Source organism: Alnus glutinosa, chromosome 3, assembly GCF_958979055.1.
Source record: "Alnus glutinosa chromosome 3, dhAlnGlut1.1, whole genome shotgun sequence".
In the NCBI taxonomy this organism is placed as follows: Eukaryota; Viridiplantae; Streptophyta; class Magnoliopsida; order Fagales; family Betulaceae; genus Alnus; species Alnus glutinosa.
Genome location: NC_084888.1, coordinates 6,086,834 through 6,111,268, shown reverse-complemented (window position 1 = coordinate 6,111,268; position 24,435 = coordinate 6,086,834). Strand labels below are relative to the sequence as shown.

General features: G+C 37.1%; 2 protein-coding genes across 3 annotated transcripts; both read right to left on the bottom strand.

Annotated features, from left to right (window-relative positions):
- Positions 1–496: 496 nt before the first annotated feature.
- LOC133863081 (ATP-dependent helicase BRM) lies at positions 497–16,185 on the bottom strand. Of its 2 annotated transcripts, XM_062299069.1 has the most exons (15): positions 15,593–16,185; positions 12,659–13,972; positions 11,157–12,488; positions 10,842–10,954; positions 10,487–10,574; positions 10,310–10,396; positions 9,970–10,062; positions 9,807–9,890; positions 9,519–9,722; positions 8,122–8,364; positions 6,471–8,048; positions 5,825–6,370; positions 4,345–4,381; positions 4,130–4,263; positions 497–1,406 (listed from the first exon to the last, which is right to left on the bottom strand). In XM_062299069.1, the coding sequence occupies exons 1-15, from the start codon at positions 15,770–15,772 to the stop codon at positions 777–779; spliced, it is 6,663 nt and encodes a 2,220-aa protein (XP_062155053.1). In that variant the 5' UTR covers positions 15,773–16,185; the 3' UTR covers positions 497–776. The 2 variants fall into 2 exon arrangements, with proteins under 2 accessions (XP_062155053.1, XP_062155052.1); XM_062299068.1 differs by having other exon boundaries at positions 4,130–4,381; positions 15,593–16,184.
- A 1,827-nt stretch (positions 16,186–18,012) lies between these two features.
- On the bottom strand, positions 18,013–23,450 carry LOC133863546 (bifunctional L-3-cyanoalanine synthase/cysteine synthase 1, mitochondrial). Its single transcript, XM_062299531.1, has 10 exons — positions 23,182–23,450; positions 20,249–20,358; positions 20,094–20,151; positions 19,723–19,986; positions 19,486–19,623; positions 19,351–19,402; positions 19,036–19,115; positions 18,836–18,895; positions 18,662–18,742; positions 18,013–18,341 (listed from the first exon to the last, which is right to left on the bottom strand). The coding sequence occupies exons 1-10, from the start codon at positions 23,353–23,355 to the stop codon at positions 18,243–18,245; spliced, it is 1,116 nt and encodes a 371-aa protein (XP_062155515.1). The 5' UTR covers positions 23,356–23,450; the 3' UTR covers positions 18,013–18,242.
- Positions 23,451–24,435: the final 985 nt, after the last annotated feature.

Below are 24,435 nucleotides of genomic sequence, written 5' to 3'. Positions count from 1 at the left end.
GGGTCCCTCTTTGTTGTGGCGGCTACTTAGTTTTGTTTCTTGTCCATCCTTGATCCCAAGATCAACGCTTGTGGATTCATCTTCTTCGAGCTCTTGTTTCCAAATCGTAATTGGCTACGACACCTAAGAATGGCTGTGCAGCTACCCCTTCCCCTTCCAAGATCCCTCACAAATTTAAAAAACGGTGATTTTAAAAGCGACCTAACGAGGTGTAAAAATAAGTATAAGGAAGTGAGAGTGTATAGCATTACTCCAAACCTGAAATTATCTATCATGTATATCTACCATTAGGAAAATAATTCTCGAGATAATTTTGCTATCAATACAAAGAGAGCTGTTGTCGGAGCCAATACAACTGATTTCGAAAGCTAATTTACACTTCACAAAAGCAAGAAAATCACCCCCAAAAAGATTACTAAACTTAGCAGTTAGCAGATTCACCTGTCTCTTCCAACGACTGGAGTGTAAATGGAAGCAAGGTGAGAAAATTGAAAGATGTGTGATAAGCCTGAAAATTAATATGAAGCAAATCTATACTTTACAACGGTTTCAGCTCTCAGGGGCAAACGTAATACCTGCAAGGGGCAGATACTAAAAAACTATTTGATTCCGAAACATGGTAAGGCCTCTGTAAGATACAATGGAGGAGCAACGACCTACACTATTATTAACAAGTATGGCCAATTGCACAAGAATAGGCAATAACGGGCCTCTAATGAACTCAGCGCCTGAAGTAAATGGGAAGAAACTTTTCCATTACATCATATACCCTTCAGTCATAGATGGCTTGGCCTCCTTTTCCCGGAATCTGTCCTCAACCTCTTTACAGGATTTGCCCAACCAACAGACCCGCCATCCCCGTTTGCCGGTTGAGCAGGCTGGTTGGCCCATCCGCTTTGTGGAGTCTGTCTGGTGTCCTTGGGCATTGAACCTGGACCGGGACTTCTCATACTACGACCCATGCTAAGGGGTGAAGCAGGGCCAGCTGATCCAGTCCTAGGCTTCACCACTGACTTCTCCCTGTCTTTTCTCTTCTTCTTGCAGATCACCAGCTCCCCTGGATGAGTAAGAAGTGGTGAATCTTCCTGCTGACTTTGCTCCCGGCTACTGCCAATCCTTGATTCCTTCTGGGGTATATGGCCTCTGATTTTTGCATCTTCCCCACTGGAAATGAGTCCACGTTGAGGTGGCTTCTGTGGAGGGCCTGGATCAGATTCCACCTCATTCACCAACTTGTGTCTCTTACTTGAGCCAATGGCCGCCTGTCTTGGGGATGGGGAAGCAGTGGCAGAAAATGGGCCAGAAAAAGAGAGTGCATTTCTAGCTTCTCGAAAATCTGTCTCTGGAAATCCATTTTTCAAGATATCAAAAAAGAGATCATGCACTTTCCTTGCTTCAGATCTCACCTGGGCATCATAATTAGACAGTGAGTAAGAAATCTTTTTTCTTTTTCTTTTAGCAAAGTGATTACTAATTAGTTCATGAAATTGGGAGATTGGAGATGCCCCAGGTTCTAAAATATTTAAACATTATTCAAAGAAATGCACGCAGAAGTTTTTGGAATTCCAGAAGCAGGAGAGTTTCTAAAAAACTTCAAGGAAGTTTGTAAAATATATGGTTTGGGTAGCAAATTCAAGGAAGTAGTGGTTCAAACCTTTCCTAAAATAACTTTTGAGTGGTAAATTAACATATATTTAGATGATTAATTTCTTTGATGCACTGATTTGTTGCAAAAGTAGAGCTCAAAATAAAAAAAAAAAAATGAGAATTTGGAATCCAGAACTTGGATCTTAAAATTTGCAATCCTTTTTTAGCCCAAAAAGGAAAGAATCAAGATAAAAAGAAAAGGATCTTACACAAGACTCCAAAATTATTTTTATTTCCTCAAATCTCTGGTTACGTAAACAGCACAAAATGAAACTCCACATATGTTGGCATCCAGAAAGTCAACAGTCCAATCATATATTAAACTTTCCTGTGACTTGCTAATAAATCCTAATCATGATTCAGGGAAGAAAAGTACCTCCACTGTATACATGACTTGTAGCAACTAGACTTAAAGTAGTGGTTTATTGCTATTAAATATTGTCACTTCTAATCCAGTGCAGTGCAGAGTCAAACACCAAGTATTACACTCAGAATCTCAAAAACATGAGGACACAAGTATAAGAGTGAGCTTCTGTCAATGTTCTAACACACCCACATCCTAAATTTGTTCTCAACACATACACACAAATGTTTCAAGTATGTTCGCATGACAAATCAGAGCAAGATAGGACCAAAAAAAAAGAAGCAATCACTCTAGATACTTGCTCAAGATCTGATGAGCAAGTTGGGAAACCAAGAAAAGGACTGTAGAAAAATATGATGCACACTGGCTTTCGGGAAGGTAAAAAAGCTTTATATCCTTGGCTAGAATAGACCATTACTGGCTATCGCAATTGAAGTTTGCTATTCTGGTGGTCACCCACTACTACTGTACACAGTCAATGAAGGTTAGTCACCATTATTAGGTTAAACTGTAAGCAGCTTTAATATTATAATTTATGTCAAACCCCTTGGTACTTTGGATGAACAGTTCCAAGTGGTAGCATTCTCATTTAGTTATCATTTTTCTTTTTTTTCTTTTTTACATCAACCTGTTGGGCTCACCCTCTTCATTCTTTCACATTGATTTGACGGATAGTTTCAGAATTGTGGGAAATGCATCAATTAGCACCATCTCTTCTCTCAAATATGTTCTTTTATTTTGGAATATAATTAAGTTTGAACTTGATAAAGCCCTCACACATCAAGCAGGGTTCTTGCAACTAACATAAGAAGCAAAGTAAACGTTCACACATATCACTCATTTTCTAGTCTGTGACGTAACATACCAGAGCTTGATCAAGCCATAATGGAACAATGCTGCTCCATAGTGGAAGATTCGCTGGATTCTGTCTATAGGAGATGCAGGAAAAAGGACAATTCCATTGAACCCTTAGAGATAAGGGTGGATGAAGCATGGGACATTTGATGCACTCATGGATTTTTGCGTCTCAAAGGTCTTCTTTTAACCAATACAAGACGCCCAGGTGCATTAAATCAGAGGATGCCATTAAGATTTTGGACGCAAGAGTTGTGGGGAGATTTTTCAGCAAAAATGTTCGTTTTTGGGAGCCATTGAGGATGCAAACTAATTTTTTTTTTTTTGATAAGTAATAGGCAATTTTATTAAAAAGCGAAAGGCGCCCCAGTACACAGGCAGTATACGAGGAGCACTTACAAACCCAAAGCCCAAGAACATGCCCCAAAACAGCAAAACGCACTAACACCCACAAAACCCGAAACGCCCCCAAAAAAAGACACCCAGTACAACCAAAACCCAGAGGCACCCAAAGACCAAGCCTACTGAAGCCGACCGAAACCACAAGAGACACCCCAAAACCCAAGCCGACCGAAGCCGAACTACAAAGGAAAACCAAAAAGCAAAGGAAAAACAACCCACAACCCGCCAAGGCCTACTTCAAGAATCCAGAATGTTCTATTAATTTCGATCTTAGGGGAATGGGTTCTAGAAAATGGGGGTTTGATGTAATTTTCTTCTATTGGGTTGTTCGGCTTTTTTTTTTTGTCCTTTTTGTATACTTCATGTATGCTTAGGGGCGCCTTTAACGCTTTTTTAATAATATTTTGTTTATTACCTATCAAAAAAAAATAATTGATAGAGCTACGCAGATTCAGGAGTTCTCTCTTTTCTTTGGACTTCTAGCGCGCAATCATCTTAAATAAAATGAGAATAACACGGTTGGCAGTGGTGACTTTTTCATTGCTTTTGCTAGACTTTGGCATCTAGGTATGTTCTAGAGGTTAATTTTTGGGCACTGGTGCCAGAATCCTTCCAGACTTGATTTGTAGAAGTTCTTGTCTTATTCTGTGTTTTTTTACTTTCAATGTGTATGCTGGATATTTATGTGAACCAAATAAAATGCATGCACGTTATAGGTTGTATGACAGGCTCAAAAAAAAAAAAAAACTTAGAACAGTTGAACATGCTTCTGTATAATTGCTTTCACTACGAGGATAACCATATTAATAGGACATACTAATGTAACGCTCTAGGGGCAATGCTGTAGATGAGCAATCATACCTCATGTGAGAACCCATAAAAATGCATTGCACTTTTCAACATGAACTGCACATCGATCACAAGCTCCATCACTCCACTATACTCTAATCTGTCTATACGCAGATCGATCTTTCGTAAATCCAAAATATTATTTCCTGATCCACCCATGTACCCAGAGTTTTCAATCCTCTTCCACAAATCTGTAAGCAGAGGTATAATTTGAGGACCTTCCTTACCTATTTTCCTTTGGAGTTTGCTAATTACACTTTTGCACTGCAAAAAGAAAATTTTTTGGTGAGTTCAACACTTAATTGCCTAATCAGACTTAGACATGGAAAAGAGAAAATAAAGAAAGTAAAATTCAACACAGAGCATTGTAAAAGGGATATTATTCTATTAGCAGATTTCCAACTTGTACACCAAATTCATATTAATATTATAAGCGATTGCTCCAATAATATTAGATAGGAATAGTCCTTAAAACAAAGCCCAAGGGAAGGATGTGCCAACCAAATCCCTTCCTCAAAATGAAACCAGTTAAAACAAGTATAAAGCTTGCATCACATCGTCTAATCCAAAGCTCCAATTTGTCAATGACATATTATACTCTATGCACCAGGCATTTCCATTAAATAGCAAAACAATACTAGATATCTTAGAAAACCAGAGAGAGAGAGAAGGGGGGGGGGGGGGGGGGGGGGGGGAGAGAGAGAGAGAGAGAGATGCTGATTGCATGAATCTAAAATTAGCATGGCCCATGACAGTTTACTCTCAATACATTCAAATCTTCGATTTTCCTCATCCTTGGTTAAATTAAAACAAGTTATAGTTAGTTTCCATGTGCTCATGGCATGAATCTAATATTAGCATGGGTCATCACAGCTAACTCTTACATGTTCAAGTCTTCGATTTTGTCCATCCATGGTTGGTCTAAACCAACTTCTATAGTTATTTTTCAATCTGTCTGCATTTGTGTTGGAGAGTGCAAGAGAAAAGAAGAGTTAGAGCACTAGCAGCATATATCCTAAACCCCCTTCCCTTCCCTAAATGTAGGGAAAATCCCCAAAAACCCACCTGCAGCAGATTCCCCCTTTCCTTCCCTAAACCAAGGGAAAGCACTGTTTAGGGAAGCACTTTAGCTTCCCTTATCTTATTTATTAAAAAAAAAAGGCTATATCTTTCCCCTATCATCGACTTGAAAGAATATTTAAATAGTATATGTAAAGGATAAGAGGAGCTACTGTGGCGTATATTTGAATAGAAAGCAAAAAGTAGCTTGGTTTCCTAAATTTAAGAAAAAATTAAGGGAAACTACTGCTAGTGCTCTGACACTAGTTTTCCACGAGTTGTGCATGTACGAGTGTGTGAGCGTGGAGTTTCATAAAAGGCCGGGGAGGGAGGGGGGGGGGGGGGGGGGGGGGGGAACAAATTTTACATAGAATGCTACAATAGGAAACCTCTACGCAGATACAAGACATCAAGCTTCAGTGAAGATAAAATGGAACAAAACTAAAACCAACAGACAAATTAATAGTAAAAGAATCGTAAATGGAAGCTGAATTCCAAACAACCAAACATATTTCCAGCCCTTCGTGTATACCATAAGCAGACACCTTACTCAGAAGTACACGTAGAGGAAAATCAAGTACTAACAGACATCATTTATCACATTAAAATCTAAAACATTAATATGCATTGTCAATTCAACAGCCATACCCTTCTCTGCATGTTGTCAGGCATCTTAGCGCCAAAAGCTGATGTCCCAGTTGAATTCATAGATTTACCATCCCAACCTTCTCTCAACTGTTCGGCAACATCTTCTGCAGGAGAAGACGTGCAATTCAATCTGCTAGATTTTGGCGAAGCATGCAATTTTGACATATTAGCTATTTTCCTTGATGGCAAATTCCGCCGACTTTTTGAGGATGAATCATTTTGATCATGCTTAAAAGTATTGGACTCTCCACGTGCTTTTGTTTCAGGGTCAGTCTTTAGCTGAGCATGATACTTATTGTCCACTGGGAATGGCGACAGAGATGAATCTCCACGTTGAGAAGATTGAGGTTCATTGCCAGGCTTCTCCTCTGGCCTTTCCATGGTATAACGGGGACGAACCCGTAGACTACGTTTTCGTTTTATTTTGGGTTGCAAAACCTGCTCATCTTCCCCTTCTTCACGATCATGAATCCAACTTCCAGATTGTTGGTGATCCATGTGAGAATCTCCAGATACTGCAATTTCCCCCTCCTCTAGTTCATCTGGCTGGAAAAAATGTAAAAGAACAAAAATGAGCAGATAGCAAAAATCAATAAATCAATCACCCCAACAATAAAGCATCATTTTAGAAAGAAAAGACACATACCAGCCTTTTTGATAGAGAACCTGGCCTAGCATCTAATGCAGACAGGGAACCAAATTTCTGGGAAGAAACAGAAGGCGATACCACTTGTGTCAATCTTCGACTGTCTGAGGATGATCCCGAGGAACCTGCTTCCTCTAGTATATGATTATTTCTGGTGATTTCTGAAGCCCGGGGGTACTCATAACCACCATCACAAACTGGACCTTCCTCTTCTGATTGGTCTTTATTGATTGGCAGTGCTCCAACAGCGCCACTGAATTCATCCTCTTCAAACTCACCAATATCTCCCTCTTCTTCATGTATAGAGTATCCATTTCTCTCATCAGAACTTGCTTCAGAGTATTCCCCAATTTCATCATCTAATTCCTTGTAATTAGGATGCTTTTTTCCTTTGGGCCGTCCCCTTTTCCTTTCAGTTTTTGGAGATGAATCAGAACCTATTTCACTAGATTCCTTGCCAATATTACCAGCCAACAAAGTGTTCTTTGATGGTCTTTTCGAAAGATTAGCCATAGTGGTATTTACTTCTCTAGTACTCGCTCGAAGCCACTTAGGTACCTGGTCATACCTCGTCATCTCCTCAGTCCAATCCAGTTCCTCATCCATTTGATCAAACAATTCAACTTCCTCTTCACTCCTAGCAATCATGCGATTGACCTCCTGCAGCGAGGGAACATCATGGAGATTTTCTTGATACCTCTCCTCGTCATGCAACAATGTCTCTAAAGTCAAGCGTCTCTCTTCATGTGTTGTTCTCTGGTCAAAGCGCCCAGCATTAATAACTTCATCAGCCATATCAATTTTATATTGCTGAATGTTATTCCTTATCAGGCTCTCAATAGATCCCATATAGCGATCTTTACCCGCAAGGTCATCCTCCATATCAACTGTACCTCCACTTCTTAGTTCATCTTCTTTCTGATGGCTAGAGACTTTATCAACCACTGCTTCCATATAAATGACTTTAACTTCTCTTTTCTGTCCAATACGGTGGGCTCTTGCAACTGCCTGCTCCTCATTTTTAGGGTTTGGATCAGGATCATATATGATAACTGTGTCAGCAGACTGAAGATTAAGACCCCGACCAGCTGCACGAATACTAAGCAAGAAAATGAAGCAGTCCGAATTAGGGCTGTTGAACTCAACAATAGCCGATTCACGATCTTCTAAACTGGTTGTTCCATCGATTCGTCTGTAGATGAGTCGCCGCCATTGCAAGTATTCCTCCAATATATCAAGGAGTTTTGTCATGGTACTAAAGAGCAGTACTCGATGCCCAGTTCTCTGAAGCTTTATTAGAATTCTATCTAGGATCCACAATTTCCCACAAGATCTTACGAGAAAAGCCTTCGATAAGTCATTGTAATATGGGTAATTGAGCAAAGGATGATTGCAGGTTTTCCGAAGTTCCATACATCTATTATTCAAAGTTCTATACACCTTAGCCGAGTAAATTGGATTCTTTTGAACCCTGAGCTTTTCATCTTCAGGATCAACTCGAAGAGTACCGGTGGATTTGATCCAATCATAAATGGCACCCTGAATAGATGACATCCTACATCTTAAAACTATGGAAACCTGCAATCCAGCATTGTTATTAGATATCAGCCAAAAGAGAGGTTATGACCAACTAGGACTATCACAATCATACCTTAGGTGGAAGTGAGCCTTCCACATCCTCAACACGACGCCTGAGCATAAATGGCTCTAGAATTTGATGAAGTCGGTGGATGATGATGACCTTTTTTTCAGTCTCAAGCCAGTCATCTTCTGGATTCTGTGTTGGACCTTCCTTTTGAAAAGGTTTTGAGAACCAATCATGAAATGCTTTCCTATTATCAAACACTTCCGGAAGAAGTAGATTTAAAAGTGACCAGAGTTCCTTCAGATCATTCTGCAAAAGAAAGACAATTCCATGTTCAACTATACTCAGTGACTTAAGTAAAAATAAAATGAAGAAACTAAATAATCAAGCAGATCATTAAATTCTTTGTGGCCTTCTTTAAAAGCTAAACATTTTATAGCGACAGGTGTAAATATATAAAGGAATAGATTTGAAGTTTATTCTTCATTCACGTATATGTGAGCATTCCTTCAATTTCTGGCTAGAATCTCAACTTACATACATGGAAAAAGAACATGTTCCTTTCATTAGAACATCAGCAACAAACTTTACCGAGTACAACCCCAGTTAATGCTGATCAGAAATGTTAAAATAGAAATTATGCTTCATATAATTATATAGAAAGGCTGATTCGACCACATTAGCAGTGAAGTAATAAAAAGTGCCAAAGAGTGATGGAAGAGGCCAGTGGTCCATTGCAACAGGTTCAAACATGGCACGAAAGGAAAACGCAGATGGGCGGGTTTGAAGCAACTTAGTGCAGCACAAATCATCATGATCTGGCTCAGGCCCACTTTTCTGAAACTCACTATTGAATATGAGGTTTGTCTTATACACATGGTGATGGGGGAGTAAGCCAAGTGTAACCACAATATTTCTCAGGATCATATTTCTTAGTTATGCAGTTTTTTGAATAGTATATTGAAATTTCCTCCTCCATGCTAACAAGTTTCATAAAGGAAAAGCTAAACAATAATGGCATGAACTGAATTTGATTATATGAAAGCATTTCATTTTTTTTTTTTAATAAGTATTTGATTATATGAAAGCATTTCATGACTGCCCAAGAACCAAGATTCGGTTTAACCACGCTTAGGACACCATTGGTTAATGCTTCAGCTTCAGCTGTGCATGCCAAATTAGTTAGCCAATAGTGAGTTGTCACACAAACGAGTAGTTGTACATGTATGTACATGCATATTAGTAGGTAGAACAATATCATAAGGAGAACAGTATATTAATATTGTTACCATGAAAAGCACAACCCAACCTAGGCTGCAAACCCTAAAACTTAGGTTAGTCAAGGTCAGAGAGACATATGCATATAGGCTACGCCTTTTTACTTTTTGTAAAGACATAGCATAGAGATATATATGCATCAAACAATGTCTGTCACCATAAATTAAAGAGCTGTTGTAACAGACCTGCAACGGTGTCCCAGTGAGAAGCAGGCGCCTCTGGCAGCGATATCTATCAAGATCACGTGCTAAAACTGATTCCCTATCCTTCATTCTTTGTGCTTCATCAATTATGATATACTTCCAATCAATTTTTGAAAGTTTCGAACGATCAAACATGATAAACTCATAAGTCGTCACGAGCACATTAAATTTCAGAGCACAAACCTCCTAAAAAAGAATAAGTAACAAAAACAGAAAGTTATTTTATGAGAAACTTAAAGATCAAGTAAATAAGCAAATGCCTGCTCTTACTTGAGAGAATAATTTTGACCGTTGATCCTTCCCACCCACATAAAAAATGCACGACGCAGATGGAAGCCAAGTATGGAACTCGCTCTGCAAGATGAACTCAGTTAGCCAATTTAGATACTAATGGAAAAGGTGAAACTCACTAACATGGAATAAAATAGCTAACCTTCCAATTTACCAAAACAGCATTTGGAACTATTATAAGATGTGGGCCATAGTTCCCTTTGAACTCCATCAGGTAAGCAATCAATGCCATTACCTAGACAGAGAAGAATATGATTAAAAGTAGTATAAGGTTATGAATAAATCACATAGAATGCTATTTTTATAGATTTTCAGGTACACTAACAGACTCAAAATAACTAAGGCCCCAAATAAACCTCGCATATATGAAATAATGGACCCTAATGTATGGCCCTGCTCAGTTGCTCGAACTAGAAACATGCTTAATGCTATTTTTATATCAGGGGAGTAAGAGCCAAGCATTTAACTTAAGAAAAAGTCACCTGTACAGTCTTCCCAAGACCCATCTCATCTGCCAAGATTCCATTTAATTTATTGTTATACAAAGAAAGCATCCATTGCAATCCAACCTGCAGAATAATACTCAGAATAACTTAACAAACTAACTCGCTACATTAGAACAGAGTACCCAAAAAAAACCCTCAAACATAGCAACCTACAAGTTGATAGTCTCTCAAGGTTCCAGCCCGTAACATTGAGGGTTGCCTTGCAACCCTTTCATTCACAGCATGGGCGAGAGTATAATATCTGGTGAAAATCATGAGGAACAATTAATTAAGGGAGCCTTGTACAAAATCAAGAAAGACAATCGTAAAGAACAAATTAACAATGTAACAAGTCTAGCTTTGTCAAACTAAGAAAAACTTGTTTTTTATAAGTTTTGTCAAACTAAGAACTACAAAACAAAACCACTGCACCACATTCTGGTCCACAGATAGCACACCTAATGGAGCCAACCACCCCATCGGCACTTTAAAACATGAAGCATACCATTAAACAGATAAATTAACTTACTTGCTAACAGATGAACTATCCTTCGGTGCATTCATTTCCATAAACCGATTTCTTATCATTACTTCCTCCCCGGCACAAGCCGCTGCTGCCCTAACTTCTTCTTCTGAGAGGCCCTTTTGTCGGAAAACAGATAAGTAAATGAGTTAGAAAACCACCCAACATACAAAGGCTATGAATTGAAAAAGAAATCTCATTAGTTCACGAACAAGTGAGAGGGATTCTTAAATTTATGAAACAGAAGAACCAAATATAGACCAATAAAAAGAATGATTTGGGAGAGAGAGAGAGGGGGGAAAAGAGAGGAACAAAGCATGCCTGCGATCGTGCAGCGGCTGCAGCTGCATTCGCTGCTTCCTCCACTTCCTGTTGATTTTTGGTGGCTGTTATTTTATTTCCCAGTTTATGTAGATATTCTTCTGTCTGAGACAAGAATGAAGAGAGAACAGCATATCTCTCAGCAGCTTCACCTGGGACGCTTGTTTGCTGCTCCAGCAACATCTCCCTATACCTCTCAACATCATTGTTCTTCAATGCTTCCATTCTCTTATTCCTATCATCATCCTTTCTTTTCGAGAACTCCCTCAACATTCTCTCATGATATTTCGCAACTCCCCTGTTGCGGGCAGTCCGTGCATCGCGGATTGCCCAGTGAGCCTCAAGAAGCTTCTTACGCCACTGAAATATGGATTTCAGTTGCTTCTCTCTCATAGCTTTCTGAGAGGCCTGTACTTGTCTGGTGAGCTCCATACGTTGACGCTCACACAGCCGAACAAACTTCCTATATGGCCTGTCAGGCATTGCCATTATCTCCTGTTGCTGTTGATCAATTTCATCCCTTAACCGTGCCTGTAGGTCTAAAAGTCGAAGCTTTTTCTCTTCAATTTGCAACCTCAAGACAAGATCTGGCCTAATCCTTTTCCTCTCTAAGTTTACCGCCAGTAAACCACCAATCTTTCTTAAATTTTCAGACCTTTTCTTAGTAAGCACTTCCATGCCTTCCTCAAAAAGAAGATCTTTGACATCATATGCCAATGTCAGATTATTATTGTTATTAACCATCATTGTCGACCCAAAGGAGTCATGTTTCCTAGTGAAAAAAGGGAAATCAAATAGGGGTCCATGATACTTTCTGGCAGAGCCAACGTCTTTTGGCTGGGGGGCAGTGCTCGCTTGTGCAGGTTTCTTAACTTGCACTGCATCAGATACAGCTCCCTGTGGGGCAATAGTCTTTCCCCTATCTGCTGGAAAGTCACTTCTAACAGGAGTCCTATTAATACCACGTTCAGGATCCTGGTCTGACTTAACAGAAAATACAGTGGATTGCTGATCGTCTTTTCCAGCAGGCACCACTGGTGTAGGTTCCTTTATTACAGCGGGCACACCTTGATTACGAGCTGTGGTGACTGTTGGTTTCTCATCCCCCCCTAGAGCTTCCTCTTTTGACAAACTATGTCCATTAATTGATGCCACAGCATGTGAATCCTTCTCATTAGACTCCATATGCCTTGAATGTTCAGCCACAATATTCCCAGCAGATTTATCCTGATTATTTCCTCCTGCAGGAGGAAATTGCTGCTGCAGCTGCAACTCAAGGGGCGGTGGAGCAATAGCTCGAAGAAGTTCTTGAGGGAGACCAGGGTCTCCTTTCTGTCAAGAAACAGGAAATAAGTAACACTATCCACTCAGCAATTGTAATGTAGATCAAAGGGTATTCAAAGAGGGGGGGGGGGGGGGGGGGGGGGGGGGGGGGAAGGAAGCAAAAGACACATTCGCACAAGCAAAGAGAGAGAGAGAGAGAGAAAGAGAGATGTGCAGACCTTCAGCCGCCGAAATGCTAGTATTTGTGCTTTAAGAACATGCAATTGCTGTTTGGTGAATCCAAAGTGCTGTTGAGGCGTCTGAATAGTCGAACCACCTTGTGAAGGGATGTTGCTGCCAGACCCCACATCATTACTAGAAATTGCAGCTTGTGGAGAAGATCGATTTGACTGCCTGAGGTACTGCATCTGCAGAGTTTCTGGGCTGCTTAACGAATGTTTTGCATTCAAAGAATGATCCACACCCTGACTCATGTTGGCAGATGACTGTGGGGGATGCATTGAAGGCATTCCATTACCAATCACAGAAGGCTGTCTAGAAGGCACCTGATTCTCTCTGCCATGAGTAGCAAATTGCTGTGATGAAATGTTGTTAGAGTGGTTAACTAGGCCAGCATTCGAAGTTGAACCAAAGGGGCTGGGTGAAACAATCTGCCTTGCTTTTGCAGAGCCAGACTGCCCAGATATATCACTTGATGAATTAGCATGGGGAGAACTCTCACTCACAACTGGTGGGGAAGCGACCTGCTGCTTTGACACTGGAACAGGCGACGACTGTGCACCCATATTGTTTTCATTTGCCTTTTGCTGTGGAACCATCCTAGACTGCATTATTGGAATGAGCTGTGCCATCAAGTTGGCATTTGCAGGCAGCGAGAGATCAATATTGCGCTCAAGTGCCCATGAATGCATTGCCTGCAACTGGGCAGACATTGCGATCTGGTTGTTTGCCATGTTTTGGGTACTCTGCTGAGCTTGTGGTACTTGCAAAGGCCTCACCATATTTCCAGGTATTAATTGTCCAATGCCTGTCGGCTGGGTTGAAGGTTTTAGCTCACTCCTCTGCTCAGGGGCTGGTTGCTGACCTTGATCCATCTGCTTTTCACCACGACCAAAATGTTCAGAAGAGTTTCTTGATGATGATGCCTGAGCCTGACTAGGAACTTGCAGATTTCCCATTCGAATGTCCTGATCCTTCCCCGGTGGAGGGCCCAACATTCCCATTTTAGCATGCTGCTGTGATTGCATGGCCAAAGATGGCTTTTGTTGAGCAGCCTGGAAAGCATATTGTAGATAAGCTTGATGGACTGGATTTAGCACTTGTTGCTCAACTGCTTGACTCCTATGCGGGCCCTCATGGGAGGAACCATGTTGTTGAGCCAAGTCAATGAATTTCCTTGACTGTTGAGGCAGTTGCATAGAGCCAGGAGATGAAGCGAAGTTGTTTCCTCCCATAACTCCTTGGAGACTGGCTTGATATGCTAGAAGGGCTTCGTTGCCCTCAGGTTTTCTATGTAACTGTTGTTGTAGTGACTGCATTAACAATAAATGATAGAAAGTCAAATATGTTTATCATTTTATATGAAACTCCCACATATTAATGACTTGAGGTTGAATTAAATAAACAGGAAATTATTCCTATTTTTCATTTGCATAATTTTTATTCCAAATCAATACAAGGTACTGATATGGAGGATGAAAATATCAGCCACTTAAAAATCACAACACAAATTAAAAACGCCAGAAGTTAATCATGACTCAATACAATCAAGAAAGAAAAGATACAGAGAAATGCGCCAATATGGGTACATAATGTTACAAGCAGATATAAGATTATGGAAGTAATGCAACATACATTCATTATGTCAGCGAACGATACAAATAACTGTCACAATCCATGAAAAGAAAAAGGGGGAAAATCATTTACACCAATGAATACATTTACATAATCATAAAAATTTAAGCAATGACTATAATTATGAAGTGCTGTAGTCCACAGGTGTTTAGCATACACAAAGTGAGACATACAACAGAGGTCAACTAATAAAGTAAAGAAAGAAAATTCATACAAGCAAAATATTCTAGGAAATTAAAGGTGAACAAAAGGAAACAGAGGACTAGAATCATGAGACTATGTGGATCCTGCTACTATAAACACCACAAGCAAACCAGAAAGACAACTTGAAATCATCGTACAGAAAGTACAATGGTGCAGATTATTACATCATGTTGATCTTATTTCTTAAGATCATTATTAGAAAGCTGTGACATCGAACTCATGGCACTATCTTCTCTGCAGTTAATCAACATCTCTAGACTTGAATAGATGAACCCAAATCCATATTCCCGCATACCATATGACAGTAAGCAATCGCACCAACCCAAACAAGGGAATAGGGATAAACCTAATTTCACCTCCATATCTCTTTCAACGTATTCCAAATTTAAAATTATAAAAACAATAATATTAAAAAAAAAAAAAAAAAAAAAAAAAAAAAAAAAGGTCCGACTCAAAATCATAAAAGAAAAACAATAAATTTAACAACCCAAAATATATGCAAAACCGATATGATCCCCAATATTTTACAACCCATATGGTCCTAGACAGTATGTCAAAAGCCACATTTGAGAGCAGACCCCATCTAGTTATAACTCAGGCTCCTGAGATAGAGCTGGTTGAAGTTGATGCCAGCTACAGTCAAGCAGCTCAAGTTCATCAGTTCCCATTTCCAAATTAAGACATGCCTACTTAGTCTCCTTAAATACCTAAGTCTTGATTACCAAACATTTAACTAAGCAACTAACGAATAACCCAAGTACACTATGGTAACTACCCCCGCTACAAAGTATATTAATTTGCAAAAACGCTTCCAAAACCTGCATACATAATGTAACAATCAACCCATTAATGACACAATTCACTCCCACCCATTTGCCGAAAAGCTCCCAATCCCAAATCCACCAATGTTCCACAAGATCATCTCCTACCCATTTGCAAGGACACTCCCAACTCCCAAGCCCACATCCCAATTCAACCAATTTTTCACAAAATCCATCCCTACCCGTTTGCAAGTACAATCCCATTTCCAAAACCCATATCCCAATACAACCAAATTCTCACAAAACAATTCAATTGCACCCGAAAACTCTCACCTGCCTAGACCCTATCTGCTGCTGCTGCTGCTGTTGCTGCTGCATCGAATCGAAACCCAAGTGCGGCGTCGACACGGCCGAAGATGACGAGGACGGCGACGCAGCCGAAGACGTAGATGCCGCCCGCCCGCCCGGCCCCACCCGGCTGGGCCCTCCTCCACCTCCTCCAACAGATTGCATGCAAAATTAACCCAAATTCACACACACCCAAAATCCACCAAAACGAGAACCTTTTAAGAAAAGAAAAATAAAAAATAAAAAATAAAAAACCCAAAACCCCAAATCCCTCCAAATTTTTAACAAAAACCCATTTAAGCCCTCCGATCCCAACGTTCAAAAACGACCTGTGTGACTGTGTCCCCCCCTCTCTCTGTCTCTAGGCTACATCATTTTCCTCACTCCAAAAGCGGGATTTTCGGAGGCAATGGAAGACGGATCTCCGAGACGGAAAGGACCGCGGACTTCACGGTATCGCTGATTCTGACTCTCTGGGTTTTGCACGCGATCCGCGAAAATTTTTCAGTCAAACCCTAATGGGCTTCTTTTTTTTTTTTTTTTTTTAGTTTTCTTTTTGTCTTTTTGGGTGGAGGGGTTAATTTTTTTTTTTCTAAGGTTGGTAATGCAGGACTTTATGGCTTTACGCTATTGTATGTGTGACTGTGTGTGAGTATAGGTCCGGTACTGTACGGTTAGGGATTTACGGAGAAGAGTAGTGTTTGAACTTGACCCTTGAAGCTACGATAATTACTGGATAGCCACTCAGCTTTGAAAGTCTCATGTGCGTGGCGTGAAAGACTCAAAAGGCTAAAAATAAGCTATCTTTTATGATTCTATGCGTACACCATCTTAATGGCCAGATTAATTAACCTTTCTTTTCTGTTTTCGAACGTTATAAGAACTTAAGGGCCACTTGGATGATAATTTTGAAGCGGACTTTCCCTTTGTTAAGTGCACTTATTTTATTTAAAAGTCATTTAAAACACGTTAAGTCTATTAATATAATAAATTAGCGTAAAAAATAACATTACTTTTTAATCTACGGGATATTTCATTGAAATACATAAATGCAACGTGCTCCGAGTCTATTTGGGATAAATGTTTCAATCACGTTTCTTGATTTTAGTTTTATTTATTTGTGGATAGAGTTTCTATCCCATTTGAGCCGAAGAAAATTCTTCTAATCCTATTTATTAAATTGATATTTATCTTTAAAGCATGTGATTCTCACATCTCACATGTATTTTTAAAATACAAGTGATGTGTTAATGCTATTAAAAGAATATATAAAATTACATGTTCGAAAAATAAATATCAATTTAATAAACTTTAGAGAAATTTGTATCCTTTATTTGTTGATAGTGTTTTAGCTTTTTTGTCGTTCAATTCTAAAATATTCATAATAAGAACCATGTCCTCCTTGTATCCATAAAAATTGATGTATCTTTTAAAATTACTATGAGATTTGTAATAAATCGTTGTTGGATTGTGATTTAATTATAACTTTAAAAGCCACACCAGTTATGGAGGATACAAGAAGTGCATGTGTACATGTGGGTGTGGTTATTATCTACTATTCGAATTATTAGGTTATTGGCCGTTTGGACTTATTTTAATCTTTTGGGTCTTTATTAAGGCCTATTTTAAGCACTTTTGAAAATAATTTATCCTGATTTTTAGTATTTTTGGCTTGTTTAATTTTTTTTTTAAGCCCTAATCTTTTGAAAATATATTGATTTTATATTACTTTTGTCTTTTTGCTCAAGTATTACTAAAGAAAGCATCACAATCAATCAAATCAATGTAAACATGACTTATATATATAAAAAAGGTATGCTAATGCCATAAAATCGTTATCCACATCCGCATATGCGAATAGTAGTTTTTGCTAATCACATCTACATATGCGAATAGTAAATAGCAGCTAGGTGAAAATAGTTGATGCAGGTGGTTAATATCCACCCGTATGTCCACCCCTAACAAGAAAGACACGAAAAAGACGTCTAGCATCACTCCAAAAAAAACAGGAAACATACGACATTGAGCTTAGTTGTGTTATATCATCAATTTATTTTAGTGAATCGGGTGAGACATGGGTTTAATTGTACGTATAATGGTAGCACGACCACAATTTGCTTCCTTTTCGCGAGGAAGTTTCAACTTTCAACCAAACACTCTAAGGCTCCAACACTGCTTGGGGTTTAATCTTAGGAGAACCAACTTAGCCACTAAATTTAGCTTTACAATCAAACCAATTTTGACACCGAATTTACCGACATAAAACCTAACATAGTAGATGATGAGGGTTACGAGAAAAGGGAATTTGGTACATCGACCATTGTCTCTCTTTTTGTATGAACAAGCATTATTTCAAATAACACTTTAAATACCGTTAAATTACTGCTTATCTCGAAAACTTAAGCTAGTAATAAATAGTTAATTTAATCGTTTAATTAATATTCTAACATACATGAACTATAATTGATATATTTTGGTGCAACAAACATTAGGCTTGCAAGTATTAGAAGGAGCTAAAGAGGTAGTCAGGTACCCAAAGGGTGTGGACACCTCAGCCCAAAAAGAAGAAAATAGAAAAAGAAAACGAAAATGTTGCTGCATGTCATTCCACAACATAGCTTTGCCCTCTCAAGCTTCAGTCAACTGAAACTGGTTGCATGTTTTCAGCCTCTTTCCTCAACTCTTCAAACAGAACAGATGACAAGTATCGCTCCCCGAAACTTGGATGCACAGTCTGAAATTCAAACAAACAACAACTAGTTCTGAGCAATAATAATACTTGAGTCAAATTGTTTACACAAGAACAACACGACTGAATTAGAAGCTTTTTCACAATCAAAACTGGTAATTCATAAACCAATGAATCTGGGAACATATTCTTTTTTTACACAATATAACCTCATTCGCATCTCATATACAAATCATAGACAAAGTTTATCTTTTAATCTATTTGCATATTCTGAAGGCCAAATCAATTGGAACTAATGAAAAGTAGTTAAGGTGTATGTATGACTTGATTCTTCCAAATAGAATTAGAAGATATGTCCCAATTACCACAATGAGTTTGCCTTTGTTCTCTGGCATTCTAGCGAGTTTGAGTGCTGCAACTGTATTGGCTCCAGATGATATTCCCACCTGCATTAGCCAATAACCATATCGTCTAAAAGTTATAAAGATATGTAAAAGCGTCAAGATTGATATACATCGGAGAGTTATTCAAGTAATTACCAGAAGTCCCTCCTTCAGTGCTAATTGCCTTGCCATTTTTACTGAATCTTCACTACTAACCTATACCAGGTAAGTTTCAACATGACATTTAAGTAAAACCAAACAATTAGCAACTATACTACATTCTTCTTTCATAACTTTTTTTTTTCCCTTTTGAAATTGTTTGTCACTAAAAACAACATCATCGACAAGACAATTACCTCAAGAACTTTCTCCATAACATCCATGTCCAAAATATCTGGTTTGAATCCAACCCCATTGCCGGTAATTAGATGAGGACCTGTCTCAAATTTACAATTGACAATATTACAGAGTGCAACTTCTCTAACAAGGGCAATGGATCTACCAAAGGCATAGATAAATTTTGAAAGTTATGAAGTTTTCTATTCAATATTTTATAAGTCTTCCATTCGTAGAAATCAGCTGAAGAAAACAAGTACAAAGTCGGAATTTTCCTACTTTATTCTTCACAAAGAGAGGGAACCAGATAAGAAGCAAATGAGCACAAATTTTACCTGGTTTACCACCGTTCAAAACATTACTTTCTGTAGGCTCCACTCCATATATCTAACATAAAAAGAAACAACAACATCAACAAGGAAATGAGACAGTATTATAAGGGTTAATGTTAGCAAAGCAAGAATTACTACCTTAACATTAGGATTTTGGGATTTAAGGTACTGCCCGACCCCAGAGACAGTGCCTCCACTACCTATTCCCATGACAAAAATGTCAACTTGTCCATTTGTATCCTCCCATATCTCAGGACCCGTAGTTTCAAAATGCACCTGTTTCCATTAACAAGTCCATTAAGGTAGATGATGAATTATGTCTGTCATATTTGAAATGATTATAAACAACATAAATTTAAAATAATTTTAAGGTACCTGGGTGTTGACAGGATTCGAAAATTGTTGGAGCATGAAAGCATTTGGTGTAGATTCCAAAAGGTCGTATGCCTTTTTAACTGTTCCTCCCATCCCTTTGGTGGGATCAGTGAGAATTAAATCAGCTCCAAATGCTCTCATTGTCACCCTCCTCTCCAAGCTTGTGTAAGAGGGCATAGTTAGAACCATTTTGTATCCTCTCATGGCTGCCATAAATGCCATACTGATCCCCATATTTCCTGATGTGGGCTCTATAAGTGTTGTCTAACATAACAATTATACTGAAATTAGACAAATCTGAAGCTCTAGTATAAGAGTTTAAGACAAACGTGCAAAAATAAACAGATTAACAAGTCAAATATTCAGCTGACCTGCCCAGGAGTAATTAATTTTCTCTTTTCTGCATCCATTATCATGGCATGTGCTGGTCTGGCAACAGAAAAGAACAAATTATAATGCAATCTCATCTTGAACATGTGGTCAACATGTACCTTAAATCTATGATAACGAGGAGGAAACAAGAAACCTGTCTTTGATGCTAGCAGTGGGTTGCATCATTTCTTGCTTGACAGCAATATAAGCTCCGCAGCCTTCAGTGACTTTGTTGAGATATACAAGAGGAGTTCTTCCAATGATCTGAAGTTGTTAAAAAGATAGATCAATAAAGATTTCACTCTATTAGTGGACACACGCATAACACAGCAGTCAAGAATCAGGATTAAAACCATGACAAATATATATATATTATAAGTAATTCAATCTTAATTAACAGCAATTTTAATTAGTTTCCCCCAACCACATAATCTTTTGACTAAATATGTCAATCCAATTTTCTATTGACACTTCAAAAAGTTTAACACAGAAAGATATGTTTACGTGAGGATAGAACGCAAAAACTGGTTCACAAAAAGTTTAACAATGTCACCTATCTGTTAGGATTTTTTGAAAATCCTAAGTGAGAGCGTCAAAATTATAAAAAATAAACCTGATTTTTTTTTACTAAACAAAAAAAAAAAAAGGTCTGGGGGGTCTGTTGACCCAGCAGACCCACCTTGTGACCCATGACCCAATGTGAGTCACTTTTTAAAAAAATAAATAAATAATTTTTTTATTATTTGTAATTATTGTTAAATTTAAAATGTTATAAAATTTTAGGGGTATAATAGTCATTTCATGACTTTTACCGTCTAATTTAACATCAAACCCTAACGGAAGAGTGATAAAGCAAAAAATTAAAAATTCAATACACTAAATTGAGAATTTTTATTTTTAACTTTGGGATAATTGTAAATGTCATGAAAGTTATGGGGGATTAAGTCAAATTTTTCCAAACTTATTTTTTTCTTTTCAAAACAAAAATATTAACAAACACACAAAAGTTCTTTAAATTTTATGTCATATCAAAACGCAGTTAAAATATATATATATATATATATATATATATATATATATATATATATATATATATAAAAATATAAAAAGCATTAAAAAATAGGTATAAACAAATTACGATATTCATTAATTATCACGATTCACAAAAAATATTGGCCGTTGCTCCATGCGTGTTGTTTTTTCTCATCCCTGGACCAGAATGTTTTTTGTTTATATTGGTGAATGCACCTTTACATGTGGAACCCACTTGATGCCAATGACTCTACCCTTTCGCGTAAACGAAGGGGCTAATCCTTCCCCTCCACAAGTGACAAGTATCTTTTACCCCTCGTTGATAAAGTGGATTTCGATTCTTTTTATTTTTTATTTTTTTTTATTTTTATGTTTTTTCCTGAAAACATTATATTCTTTGGACCTCATGTCATGTGCTAATCTGTTAGATTACGACAAAAATAAATACCAGAGAATTAATGATATTATCTGTATTGTTTTTAAGTACATAAATCTTGGCTGCATCTATGTGTGTTTTATTGTCGGGGTCTCCGTGAAACATGTCTTAACCGGAAACAATTGTTTATCACAACATTTTCTTCTTTAAGGGGTGTTGTATTGCTACACACCCTCATTTTTTTATACCTATTTACATATATTTTACGACTGAATTTGAAATAAATATTTATTAAATTTTAATATAATGATAATTTTAAAAGTCACGCAAGAGTATATGAAAATGGATGTGCATAAATGAGAGTGTTTAGCATTACTCTTAACAAAATAAAAAATAAGAGAGATGACAAAATAAGAAGAAGAAAAAAAATGTAAAAAAATTAGTTTACATGGTTGTATCAATTTACTATAAGCTTTCTGATGCTTAAAAAGTAACTTGAAAGTTGAAACTCCATGTTGTTTTACACATAAATGATAAATAACTCAATGTTTCAAATTTTGACTGAGACGTTGCCAAACGACTCTCAATCTTTGTGATGGTTCAGCTACCCCTTTAACCAACCGACCGCCTACTAGAATTTCTTTTTATTTTTACTTCTTTTTTAATGCATTTATATTTATAGTTTTTATTTTTTAATACAAAAGACACTAGTTGTATTATTTTTTTTTGATGAATTAGTTGTATTATTATTATTGTTGATACGACATTTTGACGATTTTTTATCATAATTTTAAGTAGAAGTTTGACGTTGATAATTATTTATCATTTATGCTTACTTTAAAATATATATATATATATATCCTAAGTCACTTTTTAAACCTCGAACTTATTAAAATTGGTGCAATCACTATTTTTACATTTATCCTTAAGAAAATAAAAATAAAAACAAAAACGCAAGGAAAGGCACAAAAGAGAGCCAATTTTAAAGACTAAACATGGCAGAACGTGAGTGGTAGTCAACCCGTGGGCTGGAGTTAGCTTGAACCTCACCGGAGCAACTCTCATCGGGCTAGTCCAATAACTCAAACGTTATTTGGTTAGCCGGAGGTTAAAATGGGACTAAAATAAGTTGCTGGTTTCCTAAATTAGAGAAATATTTAGTGAGTTGCTTCAGTATTTACTATTTTTTTTTTTTAAAAAAAAAAAAATTCTAATATATTCTCTTTCTTGTCAAAAGAAATAATAATAAAAAAAAAATTTAAAAATAACATTTAAATAAAATAGCGAGAAATATTTGCTTTAAAAAAGTAAGCAGCAAAAATAGAGATATGTGAATTTTGTTTTTTTTTTTTGTTTTTTTTTTGTTTTTTTTTTTTTATTAAATATAGAGTAAATTTGTAATCTGAATGGTCTAAGGAACTGAAAAATAAATGAAGAGGAAAATCTCCCTCTGTCTCTCACAGTCAAAGGTAATAGAAGAAGATCACATGACCGGAGATCGTAGATTTTAAAGATATAGGAAGATTGAAAAGAAAAAGAAGATAGAAAGAAACAAAAAGAACTTAATCAGGAAAATTAACCAAGAGAAGGAAGGTCAGTACATCTGAAACTACAGGCAACGTACTATTGAAATTCTTCAGAGACTAAACAAGAGAGAGAGAGAAAGAGAGATTAAGTACTTGAGAAACTTGCGCTTTGATGTTGGTTCCAGGGAGATCCTTTGGGAGATCCCTGATTCTTTGAACAAAAGAGGGATCGGAATCAGCCAGGGGATGGGAGGACAGCATCCTCCTCATCAAAGGAGGATTGCGGACAATGAATCTTTTGTTGAAGGAACTCCTCAAAGCAGCCATTGATGCAGAGTTTCTGCACAGAGCCGCCACTTCAACCAGTCAACAATGGGCGTGTGGGAAGTAAAGGACTCCTATTTATAATAATTTTCAAGGAATATAATTGGCTCGTAGTCGTGGGGGACGGAATCTCATTTCTCGATAAAGAGAAGTGCACGAAATCTTGAAGAAAAATGATAGAAATACATTTGTCACACGCCCACCCATGTGAGGGACTGTTGTACCAATATTGTAAATTTGGTGTACGGGAATCAGTTCTTATCCTACAAAGACGCATAGAGTGTAAGACCCATACATGTGGGTTCAATATATATGGGTCCCATATACATGAGTCTCACACCTAATATATCTTGGTATAAAATTGATGTAGAGTAATGTAATGTATAAATAACAAATACATATATATATATATATATATATATATATATATATATATATATATATAATCTTTATAATTTTTAAATGTGAATCTTCATATACATATGTGCATTTGTATATGTAATAATTATATAAATAGTTTATTTCATGATTAAAAAAAATTATACATAATTTATTACAAATACAAAGGTTTGTGAAATTAATTTTTATAGTTTATAAAAAAAATACTTTAACTAATTAACTCGAATCATAAAATTTTAAAAATAATTAAGTAACTAATGATTAACATGAACTTATGTTTTCAAAAAAAAAAAAAAACATGAATTTATGAAATATATATAATCAGTGAAGATACTTGTTTTCTTTAAGGAATGAATTTAATTGAATAGTTTATGAATAAACTCAAGTTCATTTAAAAAATAAATATGGTCTAAACATGTTAAGAGGTATGTAGATAACATACAATAGTTTTTTAAATATTATTTGGAATGATTAGCATTTACTTTATAATGGCTCTCCTTAACTCTATATAGTAAATGTTGTAAGATTTGGTATTTGTTCCTTTGTAAAACTATATAAATAGAGTAAATGATGCAACGCCATTTCTTTTTTCAGTCGTACCCATCAATCACCAGCCATAGCCAAGAGCGACGTTCCGCCACACCCAGCCGCACCTCTTATCTCTACAATTAACATTTACTTTGT

Bases quoted from the DNA above. Each gene is read 5' to 3' on its own strand.
- LOC133863081 (XM_062299068.1), bottom strand. From the start codon at position 15,772: ATGCAATCTGTTGGAGGAGGTGGAGGAGGGCCCAGCCGGGTGGGGCCG. The intron at 12,489-12,658 runs GTCTGCACATCT...GTTTCTTGACAG, and splicing joins TAGCATTTCGGCGGCTGAAG to AAAGGAGACCCTGGTCTCCC. The intron at 8,049-8,121 runs GTATGATTGTGA...GCTGGATTGCAG, and splicing joins AAGGCTCACTTCCACCTAAG to GTTTCCATAGTTTTAAGATG.
- LOC133863546 (XM_062299531.1), bottom strand. From the start codon at position 23,355: ATGGCTGCTTTGAGGAGTTCCTTCAACAAAAGATTCATTGTCCGCAAT. The intron at 19,987-20,093 runs GTCAGCTGAATA...TTGTTATGTTAG, and splicing joins AATTAATTACTCCTGGGCAG to ACAACACTTATAGAGCCCAC. The intron at 18,743-18,835 runs GTAATTACTTGA...TGGCTAATGCAG, and splicing joins CACTGAAGGAGGGACTTCTG to GTGGGAATATCATCTGGAGC.